This window comes from Protomyctophum bolini, assembly GCF_963924005.1.
Source record: "Protomyctophum bolini genome assembly, chromosome: 6".
In the NCBI taxonomy this organism is placed as follows: domain Eukaryota; kingdom Metazoa; phylum Chordata; class Actinopteri; order Myctophiformes; family Myctophidae; genus Protomyctophum; species Protomyctophum bolini.
The window spans coordinates 48,253,889-48,280,345 of record NC_137867.1 but is presented as its reverse complement, the minus strand read 5'-3'; the positions used below and the strand labels follow the sequence as shown (position 1 = coordinate 48,280,345).

General features: G+C 46.8%; 2 protein-coding genes across 2 annotated transcripts in view; one reads left to right on the top strand and one right to left on the bottom strand.

The window, feature by feature from the left end:
- tln1 (talin 1) overlaps positions 1 to 26,457 on the bottom strand; it is a 133,910-nt gene that overhangs the window by 48,137 nt on the left and 59,316 nt on the right. The window contains exons 19-38 of the mRNA XM_080765859.1: positions 21,634 to 21,801; positions 20,233 to 20,334; positions 19,281 to 19,473; positions 17,751 to 17,917; positions 16,142 to 16,270; positions 15,801 to 15,914; positions 15,169 to 15,282; positions 14,566 to 14,700; positions 13,672 to 13,800; positions 12,771 to 12,873; positions 10,998 to 11,206; positions 10,539 to 10,658; positions 8,763 to 8,960; positions 6,029 to 6,168; positions 5,068 to 5,161; positions 3,808 to 3,897; positions 3,037 to 3,159; positions 1,980 to 2,123; positions 1,207 to 1,368; positions 546 to 686 (exon numbers count right to left, since the gene is read on the bottom strand). Of these exons, the coding sequence (XP_080621985.1) occupies positions 546 to 686; positions 1,207 to 1,368; positions 1,980 to 2,123; positions 3,037 to 3,159; positions 3,808 to 3,897; positions 5,068 to 5,161; positions 6,029 to 6,168; positions 8,763 to 8,960; positions 10,539 to 10,658; positions 10,998 to 11,206; positions 12,771 to 12,873; positions 13,672 to 13,800; positions 14,566 to 14,700; positions 15,169 to 15,282; positions 15,801 to 15,914; positions 16,142 to 16,270; positions 17,751 to 17,917; positions 19,281 to 19,473; positions 20,233 to 20,334; positions 21,634 to 21,801 (2,775 nt within the window). The remainder of the gene's footprint in view (positions 1 to 545; positions 687 to 1,206; positions 1,369 to 1,979; positions 2,124 to 3,036; positions 3,160 to 3,807; positions 3,898 to 5,067; positions 5,162 to 6,028; positions 6,169 to 8,762; positions 8,961 to 10,538; positions 10,659 to 10,997; positions 11,207 to 12,770; positions 12,874 to 13,671; positions 13,801 to 14,565; positions 14,701 to 15,168; positions 15,283 to 15,800; positions 15,915 to 16,141; positions 16,271 to 17,750; positions 17,918 to 19,280; positions 19,474 to 20,232; positions 20,335 to 21,633; positions 21,802 to 26,457) is intronic.
- On the top strand, positions 25,089 to 26,324 carry LOC308317787 (beta-1,3-galactosyltransferase 5-like; the record flags this gene model as incomplete). Its single annotated transcript, XM_080767064.1, has 1 exon — positions 25,089 to 26,324. The coding sequence occupies one exon, from the start codon at positions 25,089 to 25,091 to the stop codon at positions 26,322 to 26,324; it is 1,236 nt and encodes a 411-aa protein (XP_080623190.1).

Here is a 26,457-nt window from a genome sequence, read left to right as displayed (position 1 = left end):
TGTCAGTGAAAAAAGGTAGTCGACGAGTTTTAGTCGACAAAATCAACATTCCTGTGGCTCAGTGAGCTGTACCTCTGGGCTGATCTGTGATCAGTGAGGAGGTACTAGGAGGTGGAAGCTGTACCTCGGGGCTGATCTGTGATCAGTGAGGAGGTACTAGGAGGTGGAAGCTGTACCTCGGGGCTGATCTGAGATCAGTGAGGAGGTACTAGGAGGTAGGAAGCTGTACCTCCGGGCTGATCTGAGATCAGTGAGGAGGTACTAAGGAGGTGGAAGCTGTACCTCGGGGCTGATCTGAGATCAGTGAGGAGGCACTAGGAGGTGGAAGCTGTACCTCGGGGCTGATCTGTGATCAGTGAGGAGGTACTAGGAGGTGGAAGCTGTACCTCGGGGCTGATCTGAGATCAGTGAGGAGGTACTAGGAGGTAGGAAGCTGTACCTCCGGGCTGATCTGAGATCAGTGAGGAGGTACTAAGGAGGTGGAAGCTGTACCTCGGGGCTGATCTGAGATCAGTGAGGAGGTACTAGGAGGTGGAAAGCTGTACCTCGGGGCTGATCTGAGCGGGGACGCTGGAGAACTCTGGGTTGGAGGCGAAGGCGGTGAGGTTGTCCACGGCCTCGATGAGAGGCACGGTGGCCGCTCTGCACTTCTCCCTGTTGTCCTGGTTGAACGCCCCGTCCAACGCCTGGGGGGGCGCGCACGCACGCACACACACAGACACACAGACACACACACACACACACACGCACACACAGTCACACACACACACACACACACACAGACACACACACAGTCACACACACACACACACACACACACACACACACACACAGTCAGTCACACACAAACACAGTCACACACACAAACACAGTCACACACACACACTTAACAATTTAACTGCCCAGGCATATCTTCAGGCTTTAACCATTGCTTTTAGGACATTATCAATCAGAGACCATTGGGGTTTTATGGAATATGATTCTATGGGCTGTATTTTGCGTGTCTTAAGTACCAGGTCTTATTACTTAACTTGAGTAAACTAAAGACCTGGAGGCGTGGTCAATGCTCTTTGGTCACTCAGAATAGCCAAATGGCATTGATGATCACGCCTCCAGGTCTTTAGTTTACTCAAGTTAAGTAATAAGACCTGGTACTTAAGACACGCAAAATACAGCCCTATTGCTAGTTTGACAAAAAAAAATTACCTTGATGGACTTCACCAGGTTAGCGGTGCTGTTGGCGACCTCCTTGGCGGACTGGACGAACTGCCTCTTGGCGACGGGGTTGGAGGTCTTGGACGAGGCCAGGCGACACGCGTTGCACAGCGCCGACGTGTGTTTGGCCACGATGGTGGCGGCGGAGAGCACCTGGAGGTGGGGGGGGGGGGAGGAGAAACGCTCGTATTAGCCTCAAGTGTTTGTTTGATTGTTTATTGGGTGTGTGTGTACTAGGTTCTGGCAGGTCGTCTGGTGTGTGTGTGTGTGTATTTGGTTGAAATGGGTAGGGTTTAAAACAAGGCAAAATCATGCTCTGTTGCACTGGCCTAAAGGTGGGTCCTTAAAAACGGCTTCAACTTCTGAAATGTATGTGTATGTATGTATGTATGTATTTTAAAAGGGGGGCTTTTTTGTAAAAATCCCAACCCACAATACCTTCATATATTTAAAAAGAAAACCAAAATAGGGTTACCAGTGAAGGGCAACATGCCTATTCACTGGGGACTATGCAAGGCAGAGGCGTCCACCCCCCTGAGTCCAAGTTAGACTAGACCGAATACTGTACCTAAACCATGGTCCGAAACCATCCTCTAAAACCCAATGGAATGTATGTATCTATGCGTGCGTGTGTGCGTGCAACGCGCGCGTGTGTGCGTGCGTGCGTGCGTGTGTGTGTGCGACGTGCGGTTACCTGTGACTGCGTGCAGGCCGGGTCCACTAGGTTCTGTGTGTGTGTGTGCGTGCGTGCGACGTGCGGTTACCTGTGACTGCGTGCAGGCCGGGTCCACTAGGTTCTGACAGGCCATCTGGATGGACTGATTGGCTCTGGCGAACTGGGCGGGGTCAACCAGGCCCTTCTGACCCGCCGTGCTGTTGGGGTCGGACACGCCCACCAGGTACGCTGCCTGGACACACACACACGCACACACACACACACACACACACACACACACACACACACACACACACACACACACACACACACACACACACACACACACACACACACACACACACACACACACACACAAAACCAGTTAGAACATGATACACACACACCACCACACCAAACGAAATCAGGCACAAATTAGACGCCTATATTGGCTAAGAAAGGACCCACAGAGTGGTCTGCTAGCTGCTAGGCTAACAGGCAGAGTATGAAGCAAACCTAACCCTACAAGCTCATAGCGCGCAACTCGGTGTAGGTCTGCTGATTTTGAAAAATCGAAGGAACCACTGATTTTTTTAGAATCTGATCTCGGGTCAAAATGGGTTAAAACTAACTCAAACAGAAGGGAGGGGTATGGGTTAAAACTAACTCAAACAGAAGGGAGGGGTATGGGTTTGGCGTGGGAGTCGGTGGGACTGCATCGGAGCGAGGGCTGGATGTGACACGTGAAAAGACGTCCGTTGCGATGTGAGAACGTGAACGACTGAATGAACGCACGGCAGCGTTTCCATGGCAGTTACCATGGAAACGGGACTACGGACTACGTAACTTTAGGTGAACTGTCGGCAGTGGCGAGTGACACAACTTATAAATAGACGATCTACAAGCTCACAACGCGTCGCAGCGAGCCAGCGATGCGTTGTGAGCTTGTAGATCGGCTATACTACTGTACTATACAGTATACACTTTGCTGTAAAGTTACATTTTATGTTTAGTGATATATTACCTGGAGGGCAGATATGGGTGTACAGTAATATATTACAGTAATAGATTACCAGGCTGTGCTGCAGCCTCCGTCAGGCCGCACAGGGCTTTAGATATGGGTGTACAGTAATATATTACAGTAATAGATTACAGTAATAGATTACCTGGGCTGCAGCCTCCGTCAGGCCGCACAGGGCTTTGGATCCGGAGCTGACGGAGTCTCCGAACTCTGGGAGGTTGCTGTTCTTGGCGTTATGAGAGATTCCCGCCATGGCTTCACCGAGGACCTGGACCAATCAGAACACAGTCAATTAGGAGGACCTTGGACCAATCAAAACACAGTCAATTAGGAGGACCTTGGACCAATCAAAACACAGGCAACTAGGCCCTGAACCAATTAAAACTAATATAACTGACATAAATACAGAAGGTAAGAATTGAGAGACACAGACAGAAGAGTGAGAGGTCCCGGTAGGACACAGACAGAAGAGTGAGAGGTCCCGGTAGGACACAGACAGAAGAGTGAGAGGTCCCGGTAGGACACAGACAGAAGAGTGAGAGGTCCCGGTAGGACACAGACAGAAGAGTGAGAGGTCCTGGTAGGACACAGACAGAAGAGTGAGAGGTCCCGGTAGACAGAAGAGTGAGAGGTCCTGACAGACAGAAGAGTGAGAGGTCCTGGTAGGACACAGACAGAAGAGTGAGAGGTCCTGGCAGAGGGACACAGACAGAAGAGTGAGAGGTCCTGGTAGACAGAAGAGTGAGAGGTCCTGACAGACAGAAGAGTGAGAGGTCCCGGTAGGACACAGACAGAAGAGTGAGAGGTCCCGGTAGGACACAGACAGAAGAGTGAGAGGTCCCGGTAGGACACAGACAGAAGAGTGAGAGGTCCCGGTAGGACACAGACAGAAGAGTGAGAGGTCCCGGTAGCGTACCTTGGAGTTCTCCATCACGCTGTCCACGCAGTCAAAGTAGGACATGTCGTTGATGGCTTCTGTCGGGTTCTCCAGCATGCCCTGTACCGACTGGAACACACACACACACACACATAAATACAATACTGTACCGACTGGAACACACAGGGCACAGGAATACAGTCACTATACAAGTACCCCACACACACACACACACACTAAGGCTGTACCCAAACATTCGGGGTTCGAACCTTCGCTCGTTAGGGTTGGCACTCGAATCTTATTTTTTTGGCTTTCGCCTTAATTTTATATATTTTATGGAGGGACAGACAGTAGGCTGACAGGAAATGGGGAGAGAGATGGGGGGGTATGTGGTGACATGCAGTAAAGGCCGTCGGGATCGGGAGTCGAACCCGCGGCACACTGCCAGACTGGATTACCAGCCAGGGTGCCACGGCCCAGGCCCACTAGAATCTTAATTAATGGGCTTGAACCATTCGTTTTTTTCCTCTTTTTTTAACATAATAATATTTGCATAATAAGAGTACTATGTTTAGATGTTAATAATCAGGGGGGCACACAACCGGTGCGCCAGTGCACATACGTCATCAAAATGTTTTCTGCGTGTAGATCAAAGACATGCAAGGCGCATCTGCGCACCAACAGCTGAGACAGTTATGTAGAGAAATCTGACAGGCATTCAAATGTGATGTTAATGTCCTGTAAGTAGACTTAGAAATACAACTAGTGTTGACTAATCATTACATGTGGCTCTTATTTTGAAGAGGAAGCTATGCACAGGAAGTCCGTTTCAGTTGTAAACAAGCTACTATGACACTTTCCCAAAGTTCCCCCCCACCCGCCGAGGTTCGGAGCTCGAAGGTTATTTTTCAAATGAATTGGCAACGAATGGTTCGAAGTTTCGCTAGAAAATTCCTGCCGAAGGTTCGAGTCCAAATAACAGGGATTGGGTAGCGACACACACACACACACACACACACACACACACACACACACACACACACACACACACACACACACACACACACACACACACACACACACACACACACACACACACACACACACACACACACACACACACACACACACACACACACACACACACACACACACACACACACACACACACACACACACACACACACACACACACACACACACACACACACACACACACACACACACACACACACACACACACACACACACACACACACACACACACACACACACGTTGGGGAGGCGTGGCGTTTGTACCTCCAGCTCGCGCAGGGCGTTGTCACACTCCTTCTGACCCGGGGCCTGCTGGGTACACATGGTGATCAGCAGGTTGATGCTGTCTGTCACCGCTCTGCAGAGAGGAGGGACCACAGTTAGACCAGGGTCTGACCCCCCCCGGGGACCCCCAGGCAACACACAGTTAGACCAGGGTCTGACCCCCCCCCGGGGACCCCCAGGGGTCCTTGAGGGACCACCAGGGGACCCCCAGGGGTCCTTGAGGGACCACCAGGCAACACACAGTTAGACCAGGGTCTGACCCCCACCCGGGGACCCCCAGGGGTCCTTGAGGGACCACCAGGGGACCCCCAGGGGTCCTTGAGGGACCACCAGGGGACCCCCAGGGGTCCTTGAGGGACCACCATGGTCTAGCTCAGGGGTAGGCAACCTGCGGCTCTAGAGCCACATGTGGCTGCAGGTACTACGAAAAAGAAGTATGAAAAGGAATAAGAAGTTTTATTTTTCTTTTCTTTTCTTTTACATTTAATCATAATTTATTATTGAATTTGTAGGAGGCATAAAGTTATTCTTTCACCACCAATGCTGCTGGCTAAGTTACTGGTACAGTCAGTATACTCGATATGCTTTGAGAAATTAGCAAACAATAAAATGAAATATTGAAAGACCAGAAAAAATCCCAAATAATTAAAGCTTTCTTTATTAAAGCAAACATTATTTTGCTTGGCTCCAGATAGAGAATAGAAATACGTTATTGGGCCAAAAATGGCTCTTCTGATAATAAAGGTTAGGTGGTCTAGCTGGTTCTTCAGGTTGGGGGAGTTGCTGTCGGTGGACAGGGGGTCTTACCGTGCGGCCTTACCGCTGGTTCTTGAGGTTGGGGGAGTTGGGGTCGGTGGAGAGGGGGTCTTACCGTGCGGCGGCCGCTAGCTGGTTCTTCAGGTTGGGGGAGTTGGGGTCGGTGGAGAGGGAGGGGTCTTACCGTGCGGCAGCCGCTAGCTGGTTCTTGAGGTTGGGGGAGTTGGGGTCGGTGGAGAGGGCCTTGGCCGACAGGAGCAGCTTGCTGGAGCTCATGGAGATGGTCTTCAGGTTGGACACCACCTGCTTCTGGTCCTCCTTCGACTGCGAGACATCAGCATCGTTTTATTCATCGTTAACTTACAGCATGTTGTGAGTTTGTGTTTATTTTGAGACGTATTTCTCCCATCGTGTCTGGTTCCTCTCCATCACAGAGCAACGACGCCACACGTGAAGATGAACAACAAGATTATTAGGATATACTGTAGATACACGAGGTTATTATTAGATTATAATATTAGGATATACTGTAGATACTGTACATGAGGTTCTGCCAAAAGCTCAACAGCAACACTTAACACTGAACCCTATACATTGCTCCCGATGTGCAGGTTGGTATACCTTGCATGGCTTCCGCCGCAATCGGTGTATGAATGTGTGTGTGTGTGTGTGTGTGTGTGTGTGTGAATGGGTGAATGTAATGCACAAACTATCTATGTGCATTTATATAGCGCCTTTATCCAATAAAGGCGCTATATAAATGCAAAAAATATTAATTAAAAGAAAGTCCAGAACATGCCGATCGTGACATTTTACTTTAATTGTCACACGAATAATTGTGTTCAACAATTGAATTGCGTATAAATGAAACTTATTTCCGTTTAGCTTTGAGGCGTTGCAAACCAATATTGCACAGGGGAGATAACTGAACTGTACATCATCACAGTACATCAACTACCCTAGATAGCACTTCTGTAGACTTAGATAGCATTTGAAACAGACTTATAGCATGTTATGTAGACAGCACTAGAATTGCATTGTATGTAGTATGTAGTCATAGCACGCCATAGTACATATGTATAGCATAGTAGTATATATGTATAGTTTATATGTATAAGTTTCATTATATAGATATTCCACTGTTACTTTCTTAGCTTACGCACGTTTCATGATAAATGTTTTTATGTGATGTATTCCCATGCTTTTTGTTCTCGCTTAATGTAAGTCGCTCTGGATTAAGAGCGTCTGCTAAATGCCTACATTGTAAATTGTACATCAAAACGACCTGCTACTGTATTTCCACCCATGTTTAGAAGATGTGTGAAAATGTTTCGAACAACGGTATCGATTATGACGATCATGAAAATTGTCATTGCGGTTAGCCGGGCCCAGCCTGGCCCAGCCGGGCCCAGCCTGGCCCAGCCATCTGGCCCAGCCCGCCCCGGCCCAGCCACCGTGCTTTCTGGTATAAAGGGAGCCGTGGGAGCAATGTGTTGGATCGTATCGGTTCACCGATCTGAATGTGTTTCTGTACAATTTACAATTCAGGCATTTATCAGACGCTCTTAATCCAGAGCGACTTACATTAAGCAAGAACAAAAACCATAGCAATACATCACATAAAAGCATTTATCATGAAACATGCGTAAGCTAAGAAAGTAACAGTGGAATGTCTATATAATGAAACTATACATATAAACTATACATATATACTACTATGCTATACATATGTACTATGACGTGCTATATGACTATATACAATGCAATTATAGTGCTGTCTACATAACATGCTATAAGTCTGTATCAAATGCTATCTAAGTCTACAGAAATGCTATCTAAGGGGGGTATAGGGCAAGTGCTACGGGCCATGATGGAGTCTGAAAAGGTGGGTTTTCAGACTACGGCGGAAGATTGGGAGTGATGCTGCAGTTCTGACTGCGATGGGAAGTGCATTCCCTCACTGACCTGGGAGGTGTAAACTTAGTGACGGTACCCTATGGGAACAGTGTGCGTTTCTATAACTTAGTGACGGTACCCTACGGGAACACCGTGCGTTTCTATAACTTAGTGACAGTACCCTACGGGAACACAGTGTGTTTCTATAACTTAGTGACAGTAGTACCCTATAGGAACACTGTGTGTTTCTATAACTTAGTGACAGTAGTACCCTATAGGAACACTGTGTGTTTCTATAACTTAGTGACAGTAGTACCCTATAGGAACACTGTGTGTTTCTATAACTTAGTGACAGTAGTACCCTATAGGAACACTGTGTGTTTCTATAACTTAGTGACAGTACCCTATAGGAACACTGTGCGTTTCTATAACTTAGTGACAGTAGTACCCTATAGGAACACCCTGTGTTTCTATAACTTAGTGACAGTAGTACCCTATAGGAACACTGTGTGTTTCTATAACTTAGTGACAGTAGTACCCTATAGGAACACTGTGTGTTTATATAACTTAGTGACAGTAGTACCCTATAGGAACACTGTGTGTTTATATAACTTAGTGACAGTAGTACCCTATAGGAACACTGTGTGTTTATATAACTTAGTGACAGTAGTACCCTATAGGAACACTGTGTGTTTCTATAACTTAGTGACAGTAGTACCCTATAGGAACACTGTGTGTTTCTATAACTTAGTGACAGTAGTACCCTATAGGAACACTGTGTGTTTCTATAACTTAGTGACAGTAGTACCCTATAGGAACACTGTGTGTTTCTATAACTTAGTGACAGTAGTACCCTATAGGAACACTGTGTGTTTCTATAACTTAGTGACAGTAGTACCCTATAGGAACACTGTGTGTTTCTATAACTTAGTGACAGTAGTACCCTATAGGAACACTGTGTGTTTCTATAACTTAGTGACGGTACCCTACGGGAACACCGTGCGTTTCTGTCCCTCACTGACCTGGGAGGTGCCGGCCATGTCCACGCCTGCGTCCAGGAAGTGCGTGAAGTCCTGCCCGAACTTGCTGGTGGAGCGGGCCAGGTCCTGGGTGGTCCCGCGGGACGACTGGACCAGCTCGTTGGCCGACTGGCTCAGACCGGCCGCCGCCTCGTTCAGCTGGCCCTGGACCTCCTGGAAGCTCTTCCCGCTGGACGGGAACTGTGGGCGGGACGGAACGCACAGCGGTTAGGAGGGGACGGAACACAATTTGCAATTCAGGCATTTAGCATTTAGCATGATGCTCTTAAACCAGAGCGATTTACAGTAAGCAAGAACAACATAAGGTAATACAACGAATGCATAGAAATAGTCACCTAGGATCATTAACCCATTCTGGACGGGAACCCCCTTTTGGTGTTTTAACTAAGCATTATGTTATACTTTAGCTATTGAAAAATAGCAAATCTACAAGCTCGTAGCGCGCCACTCGGTGGCGCGCTACGAGCTTGTAGATTTGCTATTTTTGAAAGGCCTAAATGGGTCAAGTAAACCAAGAACCAATCTATCTAACAGTAGAATATCTGTACATTGAAACGATAAACTCTGTATGATGTCAGATCATCAATAGTGACCTGGCATCGGGTCTACATTAACATTCTATCTGAATGACATGTTTTACCCAATGACCATGTATTGACCCATACTTTGTTAAAAAGGAATAAAAAATATATATTATAATCAATTTAGGGAAGAAAAAAAGAAAAAAAGGTAGAATTATAATTCTATCTTGAGAATTTATTTTGAAAAATAATACCAACAATAATGACATGGCCAAATTATAGTGACACCTACAGGTTGAAAGTGGTTATTATGGCTGAATACTGATCTCATCAAAAGGGTTTAAAAAAAAGGCTGAAATGTTGTCTAGAATCTGACGGAAGCAGAGGTAGTCCTACAGAGGTAGGTAGTCCTACAGAGGTAGGTAGTCCTACAGAGGTAGTCCTACAGAGGTAGTCCTACTGGAGGTAGGTAGTCCTACAGAGGTAGGTAGTCCTACAGAGGTAGTCCTACAGAGGTAGTCCTACTGGAGGTAGGTAGTCCTACAGAGGTAGGTAGTCCTACAGAGGTAGTCCTACAGAGGTAGTCCTACTGGAGGTAGGTAGTCCTACAGAGGTAGTCCTACAGAGGTAGGTAGTCCTACAGAGGTAGGTAGTCCTACAGAGGTAGTCCTACAGAGGTAGGTAGTCCTACAGAGCATGGTGTTATGTGCAGGCGCCCTACACTTTGTCCTTCTTTTATCTATTGTACTGTGTTTTTGTATGGACGTGGTGATGGGTGCCTGCACATATGCACACATGGCATCAACGCATGGTGTCCTGTGCAGGCGCCCTACACTACACTGTCTTTCTTTCATCATTCACTTTTTTAAGAGCCTGCCCAACAGGGACTACAGATGGAATTTAGCTTTGGCTATAACTCTGGCCCGTTTACATTGATGTTAAAACTGACATGTTGATTAATGAGCGTTGTCCCTGTCAAAAAAAATAAAAAAATAAATAAGGTAGTCCTACAGGACTCACAGCATCATATTAATATTAATAATAATAATATTGATCTGACGGAAGCAGAGGTAGGACTACAGGACTACAGAGGTAGGACTACGGGACTCACAGCGTCATATTAATAATAATAATAATCTGACGGAAGCAGAGGTAGTCCTACAGGACTACAGAGGTAGTCCTACAGGACTACAGAGGTAGGACTACAGGACTACAGAGGTAGGACTACAGGACTCACAGCGTCAGACTGCAGTCTCTTGCTGGCCTCTCCCACAGCGCGGATGGCGTTGTCAACGTCCCGCTGGCCCGGAAGACAGTTCACTGAACGGTTCAGGGCCTGAGACACAGCCTTCGCCACCTAGAGACAGACAGACACACAGACAGAAGACAGTTCACTGAGCGGTTCAGGGCCTTCGCCACCTAGAGACAGACAGACACACAGACAGAAGACAGTTCACTGAGCGGTTCAGGGCCTGAGACACAGCCTTCGCCACCTAGAGACAGACAGACACACAGACAGAAGACAGTTCACCGAGCGGTTCAGGGCCTGAGACACAGCCTTCGCCACCTAGAGACAGACAGACAGACAGACAGAAGACAGTTCACTGAGCGGTTCAGGGCCTGAGACACAGCCTGGGACGTCTTACGTACAGAAACTGTTTAAAGGAGAAGTGTGGAGCTCTATGTCCCTCCTCACCTGTGCCAGCCTCTGCTGGCTGTCGGGGTCTCCGGGCCGGGCGATGGCCCTCTTGGTCTCCTCGATGAGGTTGGCGGACTTGTCCATGACGTCGGCGGCGCAGTCCAGCATGGCGTCGCGCGCGGCCGGCTCCGCCGTGTTGGCGCCCACGCCCCGGGCGGAGGACGCCAGCGCCCGCAGCGCCTGGGCCACGTCTCTGGCCGCCATGCCTGAGGGGACACCGCGAGGCCGGGGGAGAAGTTAAGTGTATGTCCTCACTAGTATGCTCCTAAATGCACATATATATTTATCTTTACAAAAAAGAAATGAGTTCATAGCACAGGCAGACTCTTCACATACTAGAGCATGTCTGAAATAAGTGTCAGAAATGAAATCGACATAAATTAATAATATATTTATAATAAATAAATATGAAATAAATGCTGACCACAGAAGACATGTAAATATGAAATAAATGCTGAAACATGTAGCTATAGGTGTAATGTTGAGAGACCACAGAAGTGAACCTTTTCAAGCCCGTTTTCTCAACTCGCCGTTTCTCTGCAAGACATTAATTACCCTATAAGCCATATCTCCAAAACTGGAGGGTCAAACTGAACAAACCAATATGTCAATTTGAAGCTATATGATTCCCTGCTTTCATATGACAAGACAAAAGAAAATTCAAAAAAATCCAATGGCAGTCTCTCAGTCAAATGTGGTCACATAATGCATATGCCCCGAGGCAGTGCAGCACAGTGGTATATCCGCATCGCAACGCGAGGCTATGTACCAACTACACTAAAGACGGGAGGCACCATCAATGGTAAACGGTGCATTGTATAGGCCGGTCAAAAAAAATCGATTCGAGTTAGAATCGCGATTCTAATGCTGTCCGATTCAGAATCGATTCTCATTTTCCAAAATTTTTTCTTTTTTCACAAATGTACCTGTGCATGCAATGCATTATGGCCTGGGTTTCTGCATAGTGCATTTACTACCAGCTAAGCTAAGCCTGCCAAATGTATTTATTTTACACCTGTTTTAATACTAATGTATTGAGTGAGAAGAGATTTTGTAACTTTCGTACTGGTTCAAATTTGTGCAAGCTAAATACATGAGACATGTTCTTACTCTTGGATTTAACCTTTGTGTGTTTAAATCATTCAGTTGATAAAACCTTTACAATTATACAAGCTTTTTACTAAATGTACTCTGCTTCCATGCCAGAAGACTGGAGTAGATCATGCTAAAATTCTATTTAATTGTTTTTAATAAAATAAAATAAACTGCTTTAGAATCGAAAAAAATCTTTTTTGAATCGAGAATCGGAAAAATCGAAAAGATGGTTTTTGAATCGAATCGTCACCCCAAGAATCGGAATCGAATCGAATCGTGGGACACCTAAAGATTCGCAGCCCTAGTAAACGGTGCATTGTATATAGTGCCTTTATCCAAGGCGCTTTACAGAGATTGTGCATCACTTTCAGCCATTCACACACACACATTCACACACCGATGCCGGAGGAAACCATGCAAGGCATTAACCTGCACACCGGGAGCAATTAGGGGTTCAGAGTCTTGCTCAAGGGCACTTCGACACCAACTCTGGGGGGGAGCCCACATTGGATCGAACTGGGAACCTTGCGGTTTACCATCCGGTCCACTCTACCCCTTTGATGTGAGAATGCATGTTGTGATGTGATAAAGGTTGTGTGCCTGTGTAGTTCACGTTGCCCTGGGTGACTATAGATGAAAGGGTGTGTGTGTGTGTGTGTGTGTGTGTGTGTGTACCTGTGTAGTTCTCGTTGCCCTGGGTGACCTCACTCAGCAGCTGGGCCACAGCAGAGCTGACGGCCTTGGTGCTCGTACCCAGGTCCTGAGCACACTTCTCCAACTGGTCAGACAACAGAGAGGCATGTGGTCAGAAACACTTCTCCAACTGGTCAGACAACAGAGAGTCATGTGGTCAGAAACACTTCTCTAACTGGTCAGACAACAGAGAGTCATGTGGTCAGAAACACTTCTCTAACTGGTCAGACAACAGAGAGTCATGTGGTCAAAAACACTTCTCTAACTGGTCAGACAACAGAGAGTCATGTGGTCAGAAACACTTCTCCAACTGGTCAGACAACAGAGAGTCATGTGGTCAGAAACACTTCTCTAACTGGTCAGACAACAGAGAGTCATGTGGTCAGAAACACTTCTCCAACTGGTCAGACAACAGAGAGTCATGTGGTCAGAAACACAGCAGAGTGGAGTAACAAGAAGAAAAAAAACTAAATGACAGTCATAATTTATAGCAGCTTGCAAGGTAAACTAATCACAATAACTACCTTGAAGAAGGCAGTATTTCTGTCCAAAACGTTGGTTTCTTTTCTTTTCTGTGTCCTAATAAACTTTTGGCATTGGCAGCTATACGAGTGCGGCTATACATTTTTTTTTTCCTTTTCTTAAAAAGAGTGGGATAGGTCTGTTCCTTAAAAACACATGCTGCTCATTCGAAAGAAAGTTACTATGTTTACCCTGCAGGGTAACTGGACTAAGCTCAAGAACTTGAGACTCAAAGACGTGCGCGAAGACACAATAAGGCTCTTCAAAATACAAGAAACGTACATGATTAAACAAAAACGTGGCCATACATTTGTGTATAAAGAAGAAGTGTATGCGTGTGCGTGCGTGCGTGCTAACTCACGGTCTCCCCAGGCAGCGGTTTCAGTTTCCCCTGCGAGGCCGAGGCCTTGGCCTCCTGGAGGTCTTTCTCCAGACCTCTGACGGTGGACAGAGCGTTGTCGATCTCCAGAGGACCACACGCTTCCTGGGCCTAAAAAAAAACACACACACACACACACACACACACACACACACACACACACACACACACACTTTAACCATTCATTGAGGTCACCACAAAGGAGCCCCGTGCGAGTCGGATCCGCGTGGAGGAGGCTGCCTAAACGTGTGAGTGAACGCAAAAATAAATAAATATATATATTGTTTTTAATTACCGTAAGTAAATGACATTAAAGAAAGACGGGATTTCACGTTTTTGGCACAGGCGGAGGGTGAAGAAAGTAACGGAATTCCACGTTCCTGGCATTAATACGGTTAACACCTTATAAGGGCCCGGGGATATTTAATCCATTAATAAAATGTGCCATTCGTTTATAGCGCCCGGAGCACTACTGACGGACCGGATGTTGTGTGTTGTGTAGCAGCTAACAATAGCCACAACACTATCGATGCGATCGACAACAACGAGACTAGCAACTGGACAGCGGAGCACCGTCTAACACATATTATTTTCTTAGAATTGGACGGGATGATTTAGATCGTGAGTTAAGGTTTTAAGATTTCCGTTCTCATGGGCTAAACAGGGGGTGGAACATTTTCGATGACGTGTCCCAGTGACGTGTCACTTCTAGGCTGTGGAGCGATGCGACAGGTTTTGATATTGTGTTCACACAATGTTCTGTGTGTGGGTACCTTCTGCGTGGCAGTGCGTAGCTTCCCTTAAAACACACACACAGTGGGTCTATCTTCTGCGTGGCGTTGCGTAGCTCTCCCAGAGCGCTGGCCAGGTTCTTACCTTCTGCGTGGCGTTGCGTAGCTCTCCCAGAGCGCTGGCCAGGTTCTTGGCACACTGACTGAGCTGCATGGCCGAGGCCTGGTCACCGATGGTCGGCACCGTGGCCTTGGCGGCCGTCACCATCTTGGCACCGGGCTGGAGGAGGAAGAGGAAGAGGAGGAAGAAGAAGAAGGGCCGTCACCGTCACAGCTTAGTTTTCGTTCAGTTTTACGTCAGTGAAAAACGGGACTCGTCGAAATGATTTTGTCATAGTATTAGTCGACGAAATCAACACTGGAGTGACATCAGGAATTGGGTGCTGGTTGGTTGGTGTTCTGCGAGTGCTGTGTGGTGATTGGGTGGTGTTCTGTGAGTGCTGGTTGGTGTTCTGTGAGTGCTGGGTGCTGGTTGGTTGGTGTTCTGTGAGTGCTGGGTACTGATTGGGTGGTGTTCTGTGAGTGCTGTGTGGTGATTGGGTGGTGTTCTGTGAGTGCTGGTTGGTGTTCTGTGAGTGCTGGGTGCTGGTTGGTTGGTGTTCTGTGAGTGCTGTGTGCTGGTTGGTTGGTGTTCTGTGAGTGCTGATTGGTTGGTGTTCTGTGAGTGCTGGTTGGTTGGTGTTCTGACCTGCAGGAAGTTCTGGCTGGCTCCGATGAGGGCCAGCTGAGCACTGGGACTGTCTGGCTGAGACTGACTGCCTCTCACACCCTGAACCAGCCCCGGGATCTGCTCTGCTACCACCTACACACACACACACACAGGCGCGCACACACACACACACACACACACACACACACACACAGGCACACACACACACACACACACACACACACACACACACGCACACACAGGCACACACACACACACACACACACACACACACACACACACACACACACACACAGTATGTTAACAGTATTATATTAAACTTACTATGCTCTGACATAACAGTATATAAATTATATACGGTATACATGTATAGTTGATGTCGGGCAGAAACCTTGTATCTCCATATCTTTTTTTTTAATCTTAAATGAATGCCCTGCTTCGTCATGCTACCTACAGCGTCGCACGAAAGTAGCAAAAACAGCCGATCTACAAGCTCAAAATGCGTAACGAGGTGACATGTTTTGAGCTTGTAGATCTGCTCTGTGTTTTTGCCATTTTTGTAAATGATGTGTTCTTTTAGAATATGATAAAGAGTGTGTGTGTGCGCATGCGTGTGTATGCGTGTGTATGCGTGCGTGCATGCGCGTTACCTTGCAGCTGTGTACCAGCTGTTGCTGAGCAGCAGGGTTCTTATTGGTGGAGGCAGCGTTCTGCGCTGCTGCGATGGTCTGAGTGGCTGCTGCTGCTGCCTGCTTCGCTGCATTCTGTTCAACCAATCAACACACACGTTACTGACATGATGCGTTCAACCAATCAACACACACGTTACTGACATGATGCGTTCAACCAATCAACACACACGTTACTGACATGATGCATTCAACCAATCAACACACACGTTACTGACATGATGTGTTCAACCAATCAACACACATGTTACCAGTAATGTAACCCTAACCTCCAGCTTGTTGACCAGTAATGTAACCCTAACCTCCAGCTTGTTGACCAGGCGCTTCTTGATGGCGTTCTGCGCGGCGGCGTTGGTGGCCATCCTCAGGCCCTCGGCCGCCTCCCTCAGCTTCTGCTGCTGCTCCTCGCTGTCCGGGTTGGCCGCGGCGCCCTGGAGGAAGGAAGGAAGGAGGCGTTTGAGTTATTGATTTATTTAAAAACACTCTTCGTATAGCGGGTTTTGTGATGTCACACGTTGTCAGATTCAGCTTTCCGCGTGCATTCATTTAGGTATTAAAAGAGTCCCTTTGAGAGTCGCGTTTCATCGTACAGTGAGACATCACATTTAGTTTGATTGTTATGATACTATACTAAGTACTGGACCCTCGTCTGGTTCTGACAGACCGGTCTTGTGTGTGTGTGTAGGCTGAGGTTGGTGTGTGACGACCCGGTTGAATCATTCCTTGGTTCGGCGGCGGACAGACAGACGGACGGGCCCAGTCCGGGAGAACAATAACATGACACCAGGCAGTATCACGCTAAGACGCTCACAAAGTTTATTACATTAATACAGCACATATATTAGCTCTGGATCCTCATGTCCTCATGACGTCACTGACTAGACATCACAATCACTGCCGCAGCACGCTTTGACCTTGCTGCTTGCTCCACTCCAGGAGCGGACTATAAAGTATGCTTTAGCTGGGACTCGATTTAAAAAATTAATCTAATTAATCAGAGGCTTTGTAGTTAATTAATCTATATTAATCGCATTTTAATCGCATATCAATATTCAACCTGAGAACAGCGAGAAACCTTTTTTTTAAATGTTTTTTGGTATCCCAGTGAATCAATGAATAGTGACTACAGGATACCACTCATTTTCAACATTTTACTGTCATTAATATACCTGTTGTGGAAATAATAATAAAAAGTCACCCCATTCTGTGTTGCCTAGAACTGGTGGTCTGAAAAAAATGTAGTAACAGTAACAAGTACATCTCAGTGACATCACAAAGCTGTACTTACTTCATATTGTTACTGTTTTTTGTCAGACCTCCAGTTCTAGGCAACACAAAATGGGGTGACTTTTTATTATTTCCAGTTTTCAGTACTATAGAAAAGCGCCCAGTGAGAAACGTTCCGCGGTGGAAAAAAAAGTGCGATTAATTTATCTGTAGTTAATCGAGATACATTTTTCTGTAGTTAATTAATCTAAATTAATCGCAATTTGTCCCGGCCCTAATATAAGTACATTGTATAGTTACGTACAACTACATTGTACAAGTACACATCATGTTGTATATTACAACAGTTCGAGGGTGCATTTTTTACTGTACTTCTACTGTACTTCTATGCCTATCTGTAACTTTAACTGCTGGGCTGTCTCTGGCGCCTGAAGTTCCCCCTCCACGACCAATAAAAGGTAGGTAAGGTTACGTATTTATCCATCTATCTATATCTAGTATCCATCCATCGAAACTGAATCCATTGTTATTATCAATTTCAAATCAACTGCGCAAAGGATCAATCTATGCTCTACACATCACAGACAGACACAGCCTCCACTATCTTGGCGGTAGCGACAGACACAGACAGACAGACAGACACAGACAGACAGACAGACAGACAGACAGACAGACAGACAGTACCTTAGCGGCCTCCACCATCTTAGCGGTGGCGTCAGCTAGCAGCTTGGCCGCAGACAGCAGCTTGCGTGAGTTCTCCAGATCAGACTCTCCCTCGGCGTCCATCTTGATGGCGTTGACCAGGTCAGAGGTGGCCTGGGCCAGGATGCGGGCCTGACGCACCATCTCACCTGGAGGGGGGAGGGAGGGGTTAAATATGGCTTTAATAATAACTCCCTTTTTACACTGACCAAAACTGAAAGAAGAACTGAATAAAAACCAGGCTATGATGACTTAAAGCGAGACTGAATGTACCGTCAACAAATACTACAAACTAGACAAAAAATGTTATAGGGAGGTCTGGGCCGTGGCTCAGCGGTCCAGTCTGGCAGTGTGCCGCGGGTTCGACTCCCGATCCCGACGGCCTTTACTGCATGTCTCCCCCCCCATTTCATGTCAGCCTACTGTCTGTCCCTCCATGAAATATATAAAATAAAGGCAAAAGCCACAAAAAACAAAGTAATAGGGAGGGACTATAGTGGACAAGAGATCCACCATTACTGAAAAGACAAGTCATGGCATGCTTCAACTACAAGCTCTGTGACGCATTGCAAAATCAGCCATTCCAACGCCATCAAGGCCTGCCAAAAATATGTATTTTCGTCGAGTTAATCAACCGTTCAGTCGACTAAAACCTTATGATATTCCGTAGACTAATATAAAACTAGACTAAACTAGAACTGCACTCTGTCGAGTGCATACTTGCTTGTTGCACACTAGTAGGCCATAAATGGCCAACTAGTGCGCAAGCAGAGCGCGCAAGTACTTTAGACCGTTATAAACTGTCACTTTTGATGCGTTTGCACCGTCCCAGCAAATTGTGCCTGATACGGCAGTGGTGCCAGATTACATACATGTATACACAGGAGCATTACCTTTAATCCTCCCGACACTAAAACATATCGTCATTACGTCACCATCGAAAACCAATTACACTCTGGCATTGGGTCCTTTAATCCACATATTTCTTACGTCATCATTGAGAGCTAGTTATACATATACTATGTATATGTAATTTGTAAGTTGATTAGCGGTATACTGTGGTTACTTTGCGCCAAAAACCGTCCCAGCCAACCCGCCACTTTTGATGCGTATGCAAACAAAACAGCAAATTTGTGCCTGATTTGCTGGGACCAGATTACATAAATGACCATATTTCTTACGTCATCATTGAGAGCTAGTCATACATATACACACCATGTTCTCTGGTCCCAGCAAATCAGGCACAATTTGCTATTTTATTTTACAGATTATATATATATATTATATGTATGACTAGCTCTCAATGATGACGTAAGAAATATGGTCATTTATGTAATCTGGTCTCAGCAAATCAGGCACAAATTTGCTGTTTTATTTGCATACGCATCAAAAGTGGCGGGTTGGCTGGGACGGTGCATACGTACCGGGCGGAATTATTACTTGCGCAAGTAAATATGACTAATATGACTATGAATCTTACTCAAAACACTATTAAAAACCACCACCACCCACCGGCGTCTCCCATGGAGCTGAAGATGTTCTCCGTGACGTCCAGGATGCGGTCGGTGGCCTCTCCGTGGCGTCCTATTGGCTGGCCTCCGCTGGCGTACTGCTTGATGTGCTGCAGCAGGTCGTTGAGCGCCGTGGTCACGCCCGTGGCGGCCGCGCCCACCTGCTTCAGCAGGGCCTCGTCTCCCGTGGCGCCCTGCAGCCAACCAATCACAGTCGAGCATTATTGACGGGCGGTCGAGTCGCTGGTCCGTGATCCTCCCGCGATACATGGATTCCATGAGCTGACTTTCAGCCTTAAATAAGGCTTAAGGTATATTCAGTGATTTCACTTAATTCAAATATCACTTATTTTTTTTGTTTTGTTGTGATAATCCTCTCTACTATAGAGTGTGCTGACCATATAAGGAGTTCCTCCCTGTCCCCAGTTAACCCCTGGGGGGGGGGGGTCAAAAAACCTTAGGTTTCGTTTTTGGCTCTCTATCCTGATTGGATGAAAGGCTTTGCCACCTATAGCCAAAAACGAAACCTACGGTTCTTTAAGTGAAATCACTGAATATACCTTTAAATAGAGAGTATGTGACATCTTCATCAAACCCGGAAGTTAAGCGGGAACGCCTTATAAAGTGGCAAAAAAGTACTTTCTGGTACCGGTTTGAATGTATATACAGCGCATATAACTTTCATTTGATTCCATTAGTGTGATTACCTTTGAGGGGATTCAAGTCCACCCATCAAGCTCGTTATAGTGTCAACCTCAGACCATCAGATCATGGTCTGCTTTTGAATCTAAATCTAAATTGTGTTTCTGCTATTGTCCTATTGGCTCTGCTCTAATTGAGAGCAATTTAGAGGTTTAGGATTCAATGGTTTGTTTCATAGGGTTATGTTACCTGTGAGGATAGGGTTAGGGTTATAGGTTACCTGTGAGGATAGGGTTAGGGTTAGAGGTTACCTGTGAGGCGTCCACACAGCCCTCCACTGACTTGGCCACCAGCTTCCCTGCCTCTATCAGCTGCTCCTGACACACTGGGGAGCTGATGGTGGGGGCCACCACCTACACACACACACACACACACACACACACACACACACACACACACACACACACACACACACACACACACACACACACACACACACACACACACACACACACACACACACACACACACACACACACACACACACACACACACACACACACACACACACACACACACACACACACACACACACACACACACACACACACACACACACACACACACACACACACACACACACACACACACACACAGGAAATATACAGATCCATTACGAAATATTAACTATACAGCTTTTTTTGTAGACAGCCGTTATGTAGACAGAACTAGAATTGCATTGTATGTAGTCATAGCACTTCATAGTACATGCATAGCATAGTATAGTATACATGTTTAGCTTATATGTATAGTTTCATTATATAGATATTCCACTGTTACGTTCTTAGCTTACGGATGTTTCATGATAAATGCTTTTTTATGCCGTGCTTTTTTGTTCTTGCTTAATGTAAATCGCTCTGGATTAAGAGCGTCTGCAAAATGCCTAAATTGTAAATTGTTTTACAAAAATATTAAATATATATATTTATATATATATATCTATATCTATCTATATATATATCTATTGGAAAAGGTTGCCATACATTTATTTATTTTACAGATTGCAGCAGTGAGCAGTGGAAGAACTACTCTTATCAATACAACAATGTAGGACAATACCGCTAGTGTTTTACTGTATTCAAAATGCTGCGCCAAACTAATAATAATAATTCTGCAAATGCTCATTATGCAGAATGGAACGCAATATTTTCAGTTCAGGGGGAAAAAAAAGGTTCGAGAAACTCTGGGCTAAGGGATAGATTCTTACCCGTGCACAGGCAACGATGTGTCTTACCCGGGTACAGGGGACAGATAGCTGTGTCTTACCCGGGTACAGGGGACAGATAGCTGTGTCTTACCCGGGTACAGGGGACAGATAGCTGTGTCTGACCCGGGTACAGGGGATAGATAGCTGTGTCTTACCCGGGTACAGGGGACAGATAGCTGTGTCTTACCCGGGTACAGGGGACAGATAGCTGTGTCTGACCCGGGTACAGGGGATAGATAGCTGTGTCTTACCCGGGTACAGGGGATAGATTCTTACCCACCAGCTGGGAGGTAGACAGAGTCTTACCCGGGTACAGATTACAGGTTAGGGTTCTTACCCGGGTACAGATTACGGGTGAGGGTTGTTACCCGGGTACAGGCCACCAGCTGGGAGGTGGACAGTGTCTTACCGGGTACAGATTACGGGTTAGGGTTAGGGTTCTTACCCGGGTACAGGCCACCAGCTGGGAGGTGGACAGGGCACACTGCGTGGCGGCTGCGATGACGCGGTTCTGCTGGGCAGAGTCCTCGGTCTTCTGCGCCACGTTCTTGGCCTTCAGCACCAGCGCGGCCGCAGCGTTGGCCACAGCCTTGGCTAGCTGCATTAGCATGTCCTGTCAAAACAACAACAACAACAACAAATGAACCACTTAACCCATTCTGACCTGAGATCAGATTCATACGAGGTTTTCACTGGACACACACACTGGTCTGATCAACCCATTCTGACCTGAGATCAGATTCTAAAAATGTCAGTCGTTCTTCGATTTTTCAAAAATAGCAGACCTACAAGCTCGTATCGCGCCACTCGGTGGCGCGATATGAGCTTGTAGATCTGCTATTTTTCAATAGCTAAAGCATAACATGATGCTAACACCAAAATGGGTGCCCGGTCAGAATGGGTTAAACGTTGATGTACGATGGCGGCGTGAGGACGACGCGGGTAAAATAAAAGAAACATTACATTATCTTTATTGTTTTTTTTTTTTTATAATATTTGTTTTATTCGGAAAGTGCAGTATAATTGTACATATAGCATTTCTACAAACGATATAAGAGCAGTTCCCAAGATTTTCTTCTTTTCTTTTTTTTCCCCACCCCTCTTCCCTCCCTCATCCCCCCTCCATGTGGCAACATCTCCAATGTCTCTGTATAGTATAGTCCTTTTTCCTATATAAGACATCGAGTCCACACTCAAACAGAGACAGGCACGTCAGTAATACTTCAGGTGGTACATTTCAGGAGGACAAAGAAAAAAGAAAGAGTGGGCGGAAAAAGACATAAGAAACAAAAAACAACAACTTATCTTTATTGTTAATGAGATTTAATGTTTGTGTTAGGGACAAAACAAACATTAATTTCTCTTCATTGTCAATGGCGTCAAACAAACATAAACTAAAAACTAACATTAAACCTGTATATTATTATTGTGGAGCAATAGAAAGCTCCTGTTGTAAAGGGTTTCTGTATTGTGTATTGTATATTTTAATGTATTGTACCTTTTTTAAGTTTTTGATTCATGGGTTTTTTATTATTGTTTGGACCCAATGTTTTATACATTTGTGTCAATAAAGTAACTAACTATATAGGAGGGGCTCAATAAGGTTGAGCAATCTCTAAGTTAAGTAGTGGGAGATTGCAGCGGTGGAGCACCGTATCTTGCCGCACCCACTAATACGCCACGAGTGGACGGTGCCCGGAATCGAACCCAGGACTTTGTGGTCGAAAGACGGATGCTCCACCGACTTGAGCCAACCGGACACCAAATCACCGCAGTCACTGATTTAACCCATTCTGATCTGAGATCAGATTCTAAAAATGTCTTATATATGCCGACAGTTTTCTGATAAAGCTATGTTTCTATGTCGGTCGTTCTTCGATTTTTCTAAAATAGCAGACCTATGAGCTTGTAGATCTGCTATTTTTCAATAGCTAAAGCATAACATGATGCTAACACCAAAATGGGTGCCCGGTCAGAATGGGTTAAACGTTGATGTACGATGGCGGCGTGAGGACGACGCGGGTAAAATAAAAGAAACATTACATTATCTTTATTGTTAATGAGATTTAATGTTTGTGTTAGGGACAAAACAAACATTAATTTCTCTTCATTGTCAATGGCGTCAAACAAACATAAACTAAAAACTAACATTAAACCTGTATATTATTATTGTGGAGCAATAGAAAGCTCCTGTTGTAAAGGGTTTCTGTATTGTGTATTGTATATTTTAATGTATTGTACCTTTTTTAAGTTTTTGATTCATGGGTTTTTTATTATTGTTTGGACCCAATGTTTTATACATTTGTGTCAATAAAGTAACTAACTATATAGGAGGGGCTCAATAAGGTTGAGCAATCTCTAAGTTAAGTAGTGGGAGATTGCAGCGGTGGAGCACCGTATCTTGCCGCACCCACTAATACGCCACGAGTGGACGGTGCCCGGAATCGAACCCAGGACTTTGTGGTCGAAAGACGGATGCTCCACCGACTTGAGCCAACCGGACACCAAATCACCGCAGTCACTGATTTAACCCATTCTGATCTGAGATCAGATTCTAAAAATGTCTTATATATGCCGACAGTTTTCTGATAAAGCTATGTTTCTATGTCGGTCGTTCTTCGATTTTTCTAAAATAGCAGACCTATGAGCTTGTAGATCTGCTATTTTTCAATAGCTAAAGCATAACATGATGCTAACACCAAAATGGGTGCCCGGTCAGAATGGGTTAAACGTTGATGTACGATGGCGGCGTGAGGACGACGCGGGTAAAATAAAAGAAACATTACATTATCTTTATTGTTAATGAGATTTAATGTTTGTGTTAGGGACAAAACAAACATTAATTTCTCTTCATTGTCAATGGCGTCAAACAAACATAAACTAAAAACTAACATTAAACCTGTATATTATTATTGTGGAGCAATAGAAAGCTCCTGTTGTAAAGGGTTTCTGTATTGTGTATTGTATATTTTAATGTATTGTACCTTTTTTAAGTTTTTGATTCATGGGTTTTTTATTATTGTTTGGACCCAATGTTTTATACATTTGTGTCAATAAAGTAACTAACTATATAGGAGGGGCTCAATAAGGTTGAGCAATCTCTAAGTTAAGTAGTGGGAGATTGCAGCGGTGGAGCACCGTATCTTGCCGCACCCACTAATACGCCACGAGTGGACGGTGCCCGGAATCGAACCCAGGACTTTGTGGTCGAAAGACGGATGCTCCACCGACTTGAGCCAACCGGACACCAAATCACCGCAGTCACTGATTTAACCCATTCTGATCTGAGATCAGATTCTAAAAATGTCTTATATATGCCGACAGTTTTCTGATAAAGCTATGTTTCTATGTCGGTCGTTCTTCGATTTTTCTAAAATAGCAGACCTATGAGCTTGTAGATCTGCTATTTTTCAATAGCTAAAGTATAACATAATGCTGACACCAAAAGGGGTTCCCGTTCAGAATGGGTTAAGAGGAATGTGTGTCAGGTTGGTGGGTCCAGAGCCTGTGTAAATGGGCATTGTGTGGGTGCTGTGACGTCATAGCAGAGTTCTGTAAATGGGCATTGTGTGGGTGCTGTGACGTCATAGCAGAGTTCTGTAAATGGGCATTGTGTGGGTGGTGTGACGTCATAGCAGAGTTCTGTAAATGGGCATTGTGTGGGTGCTGTGACGTCATAGCAGAGTTCTGTAAATGGGCATTGTGTGGGTGCTGTGACGTCATAGCAGAGTTCTGTGTAAATGGGCATTGTGTGGGTGCTGTGACGTCATAGCAGAGTTCTGCTGTGACGTCATAGCAGAGTTCTGCTGTGACGTCATAGCAGAGTTCTGCTATGACGTCATAGCAGAGTTCTGCTCGGCCCATAAAGTCCCGTACCGGCTCCACCCAGTATATTCATACATGTGTGGCTCCGTCTGCGACCCGGTCCGACGTCCTCACAGACCGGTCCGAACAGCCCGAGAGAACATGAGGTTGACACAGATCTACGAGAGCGTGGCCCTGTCGGCCTTTCTCCTCTTCCTGGTGGTGGAAGTCGTGGCCGTCTCCTACGTCACGTTCACGCTGTACGCCAAGGCCAACGGCTGGCTGCTGTACGTTGGCAGCCTGCTGCGCGGCCGCAGCCCGCGGGAACCCACGGGGGCCGAGGAGAAGAACGTGACGAGGTTCGCGGGGAACGTGTCGGCGACGCCGGGGCACCGCCGCTACTTCGTGGAGTACCCGCGCGACTACCGCTTCGTCCTGGACCAGCCGGCCGCGTGCCGCCAGCGGAAGCCCTTCGTGGTGCTGGTGGTGCCGGTGAACCCGCGGAACCGGGCCGACCGCGACGTCATCCGCCGGACGTGGGGCGGCGAGGCGCGCGGCGGCGGCGGGACCGGCGGGACCGTGGCGGGCAAAACGCTGAGCCTGTTCTTCCTCCTCGGTCTGCCGACGACCACGACCGCCGCGGCGGGAGGAGAACCGGACGACGACGCCGACCGGGTCCAGCGGCGCGTCCTGGAGGAGAGCGCCGAGCACGGCGACCTGCTGCAGGCCGACTTCCTGGACTCCTACGGCAACCTGACCATCAAGACCATGCTGATGATGGAGTGGCTGGACTCGCGCTGCCGCGGCCACGCCTCCTACGCCGTGAAGGTGGACACGGACGTGTTCCTCAACGTGCGGAACCTGGTGGACATGCTGTCGTCCACCCGGCCGCCACCGGGGGGCGCCGCCACCCCCGAGAGGAGCGGCTACATGACGGGGCTGGTGGCGCGCCGGGGCCCCGTGGCCCGAGACCCCGCCTCCAAGTGGTACCTGCCCCGCGACGTGTACCCCGGGGCGCACTACCCGCCGTACGCCCTGGGAGGGGCCTACGTCCTGTCGCTGGACCTCCCCGGGAGGCTGGTGGAGGCCTCCAGGACCGTCCAGGCCGTCTACATGGAGGACGTGTACCTGGGCCTGGTCCTGGAGCGCCTGGGTGTCCCGCTCACCGACCCGCCCAGACGCCGCACGCTGTTCCCTGGGGCCGCCGCGCCGTACAGCCGCTGCGCGTACTCCAGGGTGGTGCGCGCCGTCATACCGCCCGGAGAGCTGAGCCCCGCCCACCGCATGCGGGTCTGGGAGGACTTCAAGAGGCCGGGGCCTTACTGTTACTGAGAGAACTCTACTTCACTAGGCAGGGGCCTTACTGTTACTGAGAGAACACTACTTCAAAAGGCCTTACTGTTACTGAGAGAACACTACTTCAAAAGGCCTTACTGTTACCGAGAGAACACTACTTCAAAAGGCC